The sequence below is a fragment of the Fukomys damarensis genome, unplaced genomic scaffold (assembly GCF_012274545.1).
Source record: "Fukomys damarensis isolate Sample0158 unplaced genomic scaffold, DMR_v1.0_HiC HiC_scaffold_27, whole genome shotgun sequence".
In the NCBI taxonomy this organism is placed as follows: Eukaryota; Metazoa; Chordata; class Mammalia; order Rodentia; family Bathyergidae; genus Fukomys; species Fukomys damarensis.
This window is the reverse complement of record NW_022900939.1, coordinates 23,838,616-23,850,069: the sequence shown is the minus strand read 5'-3', so window position 1 is coordinate 23,850,069 and position 11,454 is coordinate 23,838,616. Positions and strand designations below refer to the sequence as shown.

The 11,454-nt window shown below is 54.1% G+C and overlaps 1 protein-coding gene across 4 annotated transcripts in view; it reads right to left on the bottom strand.

Annotated features, from left to right (window-relative positions):
- Window positions 1–39: 39 nt before the first annotated feature.
- Ehd1 (EH domain containing 1) overlaps window positions 40–11,454 on the bottom strand; it is a 35,879-nt gene continuing 24,464 nt past the window's right edge. For all 4 annotated transcript variants that reach the window (XM_010636034.3, XM_010636033.3, XM_010636031.3 and 1 more), the window contains exons 4-6: window positions 6,590–7,002; window positions 3,432–3,596; window positions 40–3,012 (exon numbers count right to left, since the gene is read on the bottom strand). In XM_010636034.3, the coding sequence (XP_010634336.1) occupies window positions 2,488–3,012; window positions 3,432–3,596; window positions 6,590–7,002 (1,103 nt within the window). In that variant the 3' untranslated portion in view covers window positions 40–2,487. The remainder of the gene's footprint in view (window positions 3,013–3,431; window positions 3,597–6,589; window positions 7,003–11,454) is intronic.

The window sequence follows — 11,454 nt, the reverse complement described above, 5'->3', positions numbered from 1 at the left end:
TTTTTTTTTTTTTTTTTTTTTTTAATGAGATACAGTGGAAATCAGGATAGTGTTGGAAGTTCCACACTGGAATCTCCGTTGCTACCACTGCTGTTTGCTCACAACCGCCTGTCCTGCACTCTTCCAGTGACACAGGGAGAACACTGCCCCCTGGGTCCTGAGGTTCTAGGCGAATCCACACAGGAGGCAAATGTGTGGCACAGGAGGGCTATGACATTCTGGGACTCAGATATGGACCACGAGGCCAGTTGGGACACAGTTGCTAGGTCCTTGGAGCACAGCAGAGTCCTCAACCCTGGAGAGAAACCCGGCTCATACCCTGGCTCTGCCACCTCTACCTTGACCTCTGTGGGCATGCCATTCCCAGTCTGTCACCCTTCCCTGTGACATCACAGGCCCCTTCATGAGTATGGATTTTGTTGCCAGTTATCTGCTTTGTCCTGAGCGCTTCTCTGTCTTTAACCCCTCAGAATAAGCATGGAGCCAGGTGCTTGAGTTCAGAAACCCTGCTGACCAGATGCCAACCCTCTTGCTACTAAGGGCCCCTTGGTTCTCTTCCCATGTGCCCCAGGCTGGGTGGATGTTGGGGTGAGGCTGCGCTGATTGCAGAAGGGGGGCCCACACGGTCCCCAGTTATCAGACTTTTCCCAATTCCTTTAGCTTTGTCTCAAACTACTTTTGCTCAGCCTTCCTACAAGGGAAGGGGGTTTCTCATTCCTTGGGGTCCCCTAGGACCCTATAACCATCTGAAGGACCCAGTTAATAGAACTTGGGTTCTTGAGCTTGCAAGGCAGGTGGCGAAACGACTTAGCTAAATCCCCAGCCCAGGACCCAGTTATATTAACAGGAGGTGGCTGCTGCTGTACAGCTGAGCATGACGGGGAAGGGATGGCCACCTCACCCTAGCAGGCCTGCCGATCTGCCCCTGCTGGCAGCTTGGTCCCCAAATGCTCTACCCCGACAGGACCTGAGAGGGGAGGGCTCCAGGCTCTTGGCCCTGGAAAAGACAACTGAGCACCAGGAGTCAGCATTAGCACAGTTAAAACTCTTTAATACAAGGAAAACAGTCTTTAGTCTCAATTACCTTTTCCCCAAAGATGAGTGTGAACAAGCCCCTGCTGCACTAAGGATGTGCCTCCATCCACCCTCTCCTAATACTGAATGAACCTGCAGTGCAGGCCTGGGGGCAGGCTGTACACAGGCCAGGGCAACTCCCCGAGGCCCAGCTGGAGCTCCTGCTGGGCAGACCCGGTGCTGCGTCTCCTGCCCCGGCAGAGTGGCTGCCCTCGAGACTGACCACTGGCAGAGCAAGCACTCATGACCCCAAGGCTGTGCAGTGTGAGGCAGCTGAACTGGCTGTTTGCTGGCTCTGGCTTATTGCTCAGGCTAGGGGGAAGACAGAGGGCCGGGTGAGGCTGGAAAGAGGCGGCCAGGTTTTCCCATCCCTGCTGCCTGGAAACTGGGTCCGGGCCAGAGCCTCAGTCTTCCTCTGCCAGCACCTAACCACACCCAGTCCCAGGGATGCACCACCCACCCCAAGTAGGGGGCATCAGGAAGCTCTCAGAGAAGTAAGGGGCTACAGTTCAGATGCTATCAGGCAGGATTTTGGGTGCCTCTCCTTGGTCAGAGAGCAAATCTGGGCTACAACTGGTGTGCTACACACACACCCCACATTCAACAGCTCCTGGAGCCACCCATAGGCTGGCACGTAGGGAAGGAGGCAAAAATCACAGCTTTAAACAAGTGGTCTGAAGTTACTGAAAAACTTGGTCAAGTATGAAAGGTGTCACTGTATAGAAGACCTAGCTTATACATCTTTCTGGAAGACGCGCTCTCTCTCCCCTCTCCACAGCCCTGAAAAAAGACAGCAGTGGCAGGGCCTTGCATCGACTGCCCTGCTGAGTGGGAGCTGGGGTTGGGGTGTGCAAGAAAGGACAGGGTGTGAGTGTGGGGAGCCCCAGCTGGAGAGGCACAGGGAATGACTCAGCCCAAGCCCAGGGCAGAGCTGGGTGGGGTGAGCCTTAGCTTGGAGACAGAGACCAACTGACGGGGCGGCTCCAGTCTCCCAGCAGCTCTGGGTGGCAGCCCCCAGGAGCCATCGGCCTCCCTAGGATCATCATAGCTGCCTACGCCATCCAGCCAGGGACAGTGCACAGGAGGAAAGGCTGGGACAGGAGAGGCTGTGTTCATTGAACTGTCCAACAGAGGAGGCGGCGGCAAGAAAGAAGGCTGCCTCTAACGGTATATATTAAAAATATCCAGAGTTCTTGTGCATAAAATTTCATCATTTACATCTGTGCCTCACCCCTGCCTCCCTGGCTGGGCCGAGATACTGCCTTAAAAGAAAGATGGTGCTTCTCCTATTCAAGCTGAGGAAACAGCACTCGGTCTTTATGGATCTTTAAAAGTGGTGACCCCTCCCTGCCCCCAGGCCCCGGTCTTCCTGGGCAGGGATGGAGATGGCGAGTGGACCGCCTGGTAGGCCTGTCACTCGAGCCTGCGCTTGGAGGGTGGGATGAGGTGTGGGGGCAGGTCAGCGGGCAGCTCGTGGCCCTCCAGCTTGACCTTGATGAGGTGGTTAGCCAGGGCAAACTCCTCATCATCCAGCAGCCCATCCTTGTCCACGTCAGCCAGCTTCCAGATCTTGCCCAGCACGGTGTTGGGCAGCTTGGACTTCACCATCTCCTTCTTGGCATTGGCACCTGTGATCTTGCCATTGACGGGTGACAGCGTATAGAAGATCTCATCGTAGGTGGGCTTGTCCTTGCCCACCACCCACTCGATGTCGTCAATGCCCTCACCAGCACCCTCGCCATAGCCATGCCCGAAGGGCCCATTCATGGTGCCGTCAAAGGCGCCACCCTTCACAGCCTGGGAGGGCATCTGGGACTCCTCCTGGCGCACCATCACCATCAGCCGTGCGATGTCGTTGGCCAGCATGTCATCCACTGTGTCCAGCAGCTTGGGCTTTAAGGCCTGGAACTTGCTGAAGTCCTGGGTCTGCAGGAGCTCCTGAGGAAGTAGGAGAGAAAGAGGGCTTGGGTGGGCAGCTTCTCCCAGACTCCAGGCAGAGGGCTGCTGCCCCATTCCCCAGCTGGGGCAACTCAGCTCACCCCTCAGCCTTTTTCCTTTCCCAGAGGCCTGGGGCCCCAGGAGTCCCTTCTTTGCAGGGTTGTGGCAGAGATTCACCAACAGGATACATGGAGTGCAAGGCCTAAATCTCCCCAGCTGAGTCACCACATTCCCCTCCTCAGTGTCACAGCCTGGGTCAGGGATGATGTGGGCGGGGTGCTGCTGACTAAGCCAGTGCTGTCTAGGGAGGCCCACCACACAGGGCTGGGATTCCCTCCTGAGCCAGCACCCTGGGCCTTCCTCATGCCCGGAGGACACAGGCCGAAGCAGGATGTGGGAGACGCCCTTCAGGGCTGTACCTGCATCTTTCTGAGGCTTGGGAAGTCGCCTGGGGAGATCTGATGCTCTCGCTCGATCTTCTGGTAGATCTCACCCAGGTTGTTCACCAGCTCTTTCTTTTTGCTCTCTTTACCGAAGACATTGGGCATCTCCTTTTTGAGGGAGCTGATGATGTAGGCGTGGACCTGTGGGGACAGGGTGGGGTGGAGTCAAGGGCTTGCTCCGCATGAGCCCCAGCTGCTTTCTGGGCTCCGGAAATGGATGGGCTGGGGTCAATCAATGCTGCTGCTGTCCTCACAGGAGGACAAAGGATTCTAGCAAGAGGCTCACAGCTCACTGCCACGGGGAAGGAGGAAAGGAAAGGAAACCACCCATGAAACAGGTGGAAGCCAGGCATGGTGGGAAAGGACTATAATCTAAGCACTTTAGGAGGCTGAGGCAGGAGGATCACAAGTTCAAGCCCAGCCTATCGAGACTGTCTCAAAACAAAATATAAAAGAAAGGCTGGGGATGTAACTCAGTATGAAAGCACTGGGGTCAATTCCCACCACAAAAATTTAAAAAAAGAAGAAAGAAACCTAAGGCAACAACATCCTTTCCATGAGTCACAAAGACAATCTAGGATCAGCAAAGCTCAGCCTGCCAACAAGAGACCACTTGCTGTGGGGCGTTATCTCCACTCACCCTTGCCTAAACCCTCAGGTTAGGAGAATTCAGCCTTGCCCTGGAGGAGGCTCAGAAGCCTGACCCCGGCATTAAGCACAGAAGCTAGATGAGAACCGGGTCTCCCAAAGGTGGTCCAGGGCCCCTGCCCAGCCGACTCACCAGAGACCCACCAAGTTCCAAACTCTGTGAGACTCTGAGGACTCAAATCTGTGAGGGATCAGGAGCCTGGCCAGGGCACTGTTCCACTGCCCTCTGGCCGTGTCCAGCTTATCTAAGCTTCTGTAAGCCCTGCGTAGACACTTCCCAACTGGCGGCCCACCCTTCATTTCCTCTCTGTGCTAACCTAGCCCCCACAGCAGCCCAGCCCCTAACCTCTGGCCTGCCGAGGGATGGCCAGCCAGGTTCCCCTCCTCCCAGGCCAGTTTCCACCATACTCAATCCCACCAGTGGGCAACAGCGGGGCTCAGGACCCCTGAGGGAAGCACTCCCCTCCACCTAGGATTTCCCAGGACACTGGTAGGACACTGTGGGTCACAGCCAGTCACTGCTCTGTCTAGCAGAGCCTTCCCAGAAAAGGAAGCCATGAGAAGGCAGGTGTGGGATGAGCTGGAGACCTAGGGGTTTTCCAGGCATGGTGACTCAGTGTGCCCTTGGGCCAGACACTTCCACACTATGGGGGGAGGTATGGTGGCCACAGGCCACAGACTGGGGGGGTGGTTCTGTGCAGCCCTGAGGGAAAGGGCTCTGCCACTCAAAACTTCTTTCTCAAACCAGGCCCTACTTGCAGGAAGACTGCAGATATCTGGAGAGGAGTGATCTAGAAAAACAGTCAAAGCAAATGCGGGCTGCAGGCGGCTGTGTGGAGCCCTAGTGCCAATGGAAGATGCCACTGGGGTTCCGCCAGGGTGGAGAACCAGGCTGTCAGCCATGAGCCTAACGCTGAGGAAGAGGAGACAGTAGTGGCCAAGGATGAAGCGTCGGCCCTAAGTCTGGCCTCAAGACAGCGTGCAGTACCTTAGGGTCCTGGGGACAGTGGCTACAAAGCAGCAGCACCAATACGTGTGCAGGAAGTGCCGTCCTCAGTCCTCACACAGCTGCCCATGAAGCTGGACACCAACAAGCTATCTGCCTGTCCTGTTGCTCCAGGCAGCTGTGAACACTTTGCCCTCTGCAGTGTCTCACTGAGAATGGGTGACACATGGTGTGGCCTATACTGGCCTCAGCTGACAAAGTGGTCACCAGCTAAGCTTGATTTGCCTCAAGGGGCAGCCACAGCCAGAGCCTGGCTTTGTTTTCAGAGATGGGGAATCATCACTATGTTACCCAGGCTGACACAAACTGCTGGACTCAAGGGATCCTATTGCCTCAGCTTCCCCAATAACTGGGACCACAGGTACGTATTACCATCCCCAGCTTAGCCTATTCTTAAAACTCTGTGCTAAGTGTCTGAGGTAACAGCTGGCCAAGTTGTTAAAGGGCAAATGTCTTAACTCGGCTACTGCTTGGTCATTCACATGGTCTATGGCAAACCTTCCAGTGCAAAGGGGCAACTCCAAAGTGCTGGACCCTTCCTCCCCAGGACTCATGTGGCTACCCAAAGTCAGTGATCCCAAAAAGGTACCTCTGAGCCGGGCGTGGTGGTGCATGCCTGTAATCCCAGCACTCGGGAGGCTGAGGCAGGAGGATCTGTGAGTTCAAGACCAGCCTGGGCTACACAGTGAGTTCCAGGTCAGTCTCAACTACAAAGTGAGAGCCGGTCTCAAAAAAAAAAAATGTGCCTCTGTCTCTCTGAGGCACTGATCTTCACTGGGCCAGGCACCAAGCCTCCTCTACTCCTCTCTTAGATGGTTCAGTTTACAAGGTCTATATGGACACTGCCACTTTATGGGGTATGGCTTTAAGCACCCAGTGTTCTCTCCAGGCCACAGTGATGCCCACCTCTTCATTAGCTACCTTCTTTCTTTTTTTTGAGACAGGATCTCACTATGCAGTTCAGGCTGGCCTCGAACTCACGGCAATCATCCTGCCTCAGCCTCAAGTGCTGGGATAACAGGTGTGCGCCACCACACCCAGCATCACTAGCTAGTAGCTCCCTTCCGAGTGAGGCCTCCCCAGCTGCCCACTTCTATAGCACCTGGGCCTTTCCAGCAATAAACATTTGAAGTTTTCTTTCTCAGTTTCACCTTCTGCATTCCCCCAAGGATGGAGAGTGCTGGTATGGGACTGTGTGTGTCACTCTGCACATGTTCCCAATGTCCAGCAATAAACTCTGGAAGGCAGAAGGCCTTCCCACCACACTACTTCTGGGGCTGCTTCCTTGGCAACATCCTGCTCAGGGTTTCTAAATTGTATGCACACTCAAGGGTTCTCCCATATAAGCCCTCCTAGAAGCAGTTTCTGCATGGGATGGCCACACAGGTCCAGCCGTGCAGCAGTTGGTAGGAGGGGTCTTGGGCAAATTAGGCTCCAAGTGCCAGTTTCCGATCCCCAGGCCCTGCCCTGTCCAATCTACCTTAGCCAGCCTCGCCCGCTTGATCAGGTCATTCAGCTTCCTGAGGGCGGCATTTCGGGGAAGAGACTGGATGTCTTTGAAGAGGTCCTGTTCCTCAGCCTCAAAGAGCTTCCGGTTGTCTGGGATGAGCAGTGGGTGGGACCAGAAAGAACCAATGTAGACACGGACCACCTCAGGGGTGTTGATGATCTTGCCCAGGGACCACATAAGGGCCCCATATACCCGCATCAGCTGTTGTGTCTCAATCTGGTCGGCTTTGTTCAGCACCACTCGGATCTTGTCCTCATGGTTCTTGAGAGCCTTGATGACTTCAGAGAACTCATCGGAGATGTCCAGCTTATGGGCATCAAAGAGCAGGATGATTCGGTCCACCCGCTCCGCGAACCACTCAAGGACGGCTGCAAAGTCGTACCCTGAGGGAAAGAAACGGGTGAGCTTTGGCAATGAGGGATTAGCTTCCAAACCCCCAGAATGCACTCATCAGAACAGCACCACAGGCTGAGGGCAGGACCACCAGGTCTCCCCTTTTCCTTTCTGCAGAGCATGGTGGTGTCCTTGTCCATCTGCCACGTGGCTGAGCAAGGGACAGCTGGCTCAGAAGTACAGCAGGCAGAGATGGCTATAGGTGCAGCTGTAAACTGCGTGCCCTCAGACAGCAGCACTCGTACTTCTATGCCAGGCTCCTTATTTGGCAAGAATTTCACTTATTTTCTACAACAAGGGTTGGCCCACTATAGCTCAGGCACCAAATCTGGACCATATCTGCTTATGCAAATAAAGCTTTATTGAAACACAGCCACTCATTTGTATGTCTAGGGCTGCTTTTGTCTACAACAGCAGAGTTCAGCTGTCACTGCAGAAACCATGAGGTCTGCACAGCTGACAATACTGACTCTTTGACCTTTCCAGAAAGTCTGTTGATCTCTGCTCTATAATCAGCCTACAAAGTGCTACAAACCACTTCCTTTTTAGGGTGTTAAGTACTTTGCTAAAACAAAGTGGCTGAATTAGATAGACTTTAACCCTAAACCCTATTCTATCCTGTTTCCCACCAACCAATTAAGGCCAAATCAAGGTCAACCAATGAAAGTGACCCAAGCCATCTGTGAGAGGAACTAATTGGAATTCCCCTATAATAAAAGAACTACTTAGTTTTGGCTAGACCCATAGCCTCCACTTAAGACTGCATTTTCAGCCAAGTGTGGTGGTGCACACCTGTAACCCCAGCACTTGGGAGGCTGAGGCAAGAGAATCATTGAAAGTTTGATGCCAGCCTGGGCTCCATAGGCAGTTCAAGGCCAGCCTGAACCACATAGTGAGACCCTATCTCAAAACAAACCAAAACCAAAACAAAACCAAAAAAAGACTGCATCTTCCACCTGGCAAAAGAAAAGAAAACAAAACAAAACTGCCCCTGTGGTTTTCTCCCTGAGGACTGGGATGCAGATGCAATGGTAGGAACTGGAGCAACTACAATGGGTTTGAAGATGAAAGCTGCATGTTCAACATAACCAAGAAATGACGCTTCTCATAAATGATCAGATATCTGGCTTAAATCATGGGAAAACAATGGCCCATCGTCTTTGGGGAGCTTGGGCACCAACCCTCAAGGTGTCATTTCTTCTCTGGTTGAATCTGAGCAAGCTACCTTGTCCTTTGGCTCAGTCTCCTTGCTCTTCCCCTGCTACACAGAGGTCCTTGACCACCCTGAATGTAGGCTGGTCCTCTCAGAACCACTAAATGCTTCCCAGAGTGTGGTCAGGCTCCAGAGACTAGGCAGCAAAGACACTTCTAAGGAAAGAGCCCCGAAAATACCAAGTTTCCTCCCCGCACAGCCTGTTTCAACTGTCCAACCACACAGGGACTGATATGCATTCTCCAGACTGAGACAGAGAATAAGGACTGCAGGAGCTGGGCACAGACAAGACAGCCCTCACCTTCCCTCTCATGAGGTCTGTTGAGTGTGTCACAAGTGGGGAGGCAGCGCAGACCTCTTGGTCCTGTAGGTGCCTGCAGCTCCCATACAAGAAGGCCTCTCGTGTGGAATGTGGGTCCCAGCCTGGCTCCCAGAGAGGCAGCCACTCCCCCAAGGTACTAAGCTGAGCATTCACCACTGCAGGGCTGCTCAGAAGGGACGCTCTGCCTGGTTAGACAACATTCCTGCTGCCACCTGGGTTCAAGTGTGCCTCAGAGCTGACAGCCTAAAGCCAGTGCCATCTTGAAATAAGACGGCTCCGGACTCAACTCCAGGCTCCAGCTCGATTCTAGGACTTCACATTCCTAACTTCTCAGTTATGCTTTCTCCATCTGTAAAACTCAAACAACTTCAGCATCAATGGCAGGGCTCTCAGGGCAGCCACAGACTTAATCCCTGGTAAGGAACCAGGGGCGACAGGTTTCTGGCCTGGCTGAAGTCAGAGGCCAGCCCCTGCGCTTGAAGCAGATCATTGAAACAAGGTAAGCTCCAAACCCAATGCTCTCAGGACTGGGCAAGGGTGGCCTACCCAGAGCTGTGATCTGTAACCCTTTCCTGTCCCAGAACCCAGGGAGACACAGGCCACCAATCAGGGAGACAGGCCCAGACTTTGATCTGCCTTCCAGGGGCCCCTGCCCAAAGTCTGGGTGGCAGGGCTCCCAGGCTTCCTGTGTTCAAGTGTGGGAGTGCCAAGCAAGTCCTAGGTCACCCATGCCAGCAGCCAGCCACCATCACAGGCTATGGCTCTAAGGTACAAGGCCCTGTAGGCACCCTGGCTCCAAGAGCAGGGAGGGGACACCCAGGGATTGAAATGTCGGCAGAAAACCGGAAGGCGAAAGCCAACAGCATGAGGGAAGCAGGGGCTGGGAGAGGTGGCCGCTGCCCCAGGGCCACAGGCTCGCTCCCCTGCTGACCTCAGGGCAAGGCCGCCTTTATGGCTGGCTCTGTAGACACAGGTCAGCACTGCAAAAGCGATGACTCAGGAACTAGGATGGCTCCTCACTCAGCAAAGGCGAGGTCCAACTTCTCCCTGTTAAGACTATTCATTCTTACATCACCACAGCTGAAACCGTAATTCACACTGGAGAGGCAGCGATGCCAGAACTGAGTTTCTGGGAACAGAGGCAACCTAGTGGGCTGTGCTCACCAGCCATGTTGGCTTTGGCCTGGCAGTTGGGACAGCACCTGGGGAGCTGAGGTCATATCCCAAACCCCACCCAGTGGAGGACTGCAGGGAGAGAAAGGAGAAAGAAGAGTCCCTGAGCTGCCCTGCCCCCACCCCAGCCACAAGCCCAGTTCCTGGTCGACACCTAAGCTGAGGTCAAAGTAAAAGAGCTAAGTCCATTTTTTGCAGGTGAATGAAATTTCCTGTTTATGATGGAAAGTCCTCATAGTTTGGTGGGAGGCAGACACAATGGCTGGCCAAGTACACCCATAGGTCATCTGACAGGTCACAGCACTCAGGCATGGGCCATGTGGTCACAGGCTTCTGGCTGCCCTCAGAGGCGCCCCACATGGCTTGGGCCTGAGACTGAAACAAGGCACCTCCGAGTACACTGGGCCACGCAGGTGGCAGGTGTGTGGTCACACAGCTGCCATTTGGCTCAGAGCTTAGGGTGGGTGACAAGTGCAAAAATGGGCCTGCCAGCACCCCAAGAACTGCTTAAGGCAACAAAGCTTCAGGCTTTGGAACATGCCAGTATTCGGGTCAGGTGCAGAAACCACCCTGCAGCAAAGGAGGGCAGGTGCAATGGACTCGGAGAGGGAGCAGTGGCCCTGTGGGATGGGGTGCTGCCAGGTTCACTGGGGCAAGGGGTGGGGGGAGGGGAGACAGGTGACCCCTCAATTCCCACCAGGAACACAGAAAAAATGTGACCTGAGATGGCAGACTGGAAAGAAAAGACTGACCTGCAGAGGGAGGGACTGAGAGCCACCTATGGTGAGGAACCGCGAATAACGAGGATAAAACTCCAGCCCAGAAACTCCTGGGACCAGAGATGTGACGTTCTGTGGAATGAGCCCATCACAGCAGGACGACCACACAGAGATAGGAGTGGGGCAGCTAGGGCAGGGGCTAGGGTGCAGGCCAGCATTTACGGGCAGTTCAGTGTGGAAGATGGAGACCTGGGGATGGATGCCAGGGATGGCTACACAGCAACATCACTGAACCGTGCACTTAGAAATAGGTAAAACAGCAAATCTTATATAGCACGCATATTTCAATTTGAGAATAAAAGGAAAAAAAAAAAGTCCTAGGAGTATGGGAAAGAGGGGCAGTAAGAGCTGCTCTGGGCAGCAAGACTGAGCCAGTCTGCCATGGGGTCTCAGGAAAGGTGAAGGCGGCCAATCAGACAGGAAGCTGAGAGCTACCCCAGGAGGTGGCTCTGTCCTTACAGCCTTCCCCAGCCCTGCCATTTCTCACAGCCCACAGGTGGCAGATGCCATCTGACGCATCCTGCCCTACCCTGAACCCCCTCCAAAATACAGATAGCTCCAGCAGTGGGGAAAGCTGGTCCACACATTCCCCAAGTTTCTAGAACATGGAACAATAGAAGGTTTGCCTCCAACCAACTCTTGTTTCCTGCCATTCAAGCTGTGTGGGCCTTGGTGTTTCTCGCCAAAGCACCCATCACACGTTTCCACAGCAGCAAGCGCAGGAGCACCGAGCAGATGCACGGGATCTGAGGGCTTGCTCCGGAACCCCTAAATCCCCCAATGCCAAAGCCCTGAAGGAAGGACTTCTCAGAAGCTACATGGTGGGTCACACCACTACCTACCCAGTAAAAAGAAGAGAGAAGCCTGTGTCCACACCAAGCACTGCTCACAAATGTTTACAGCGAGTTTACTCCCAACTGCCCCAGAGTCAAGCTGAGTCCTTTTATTTTTTGGT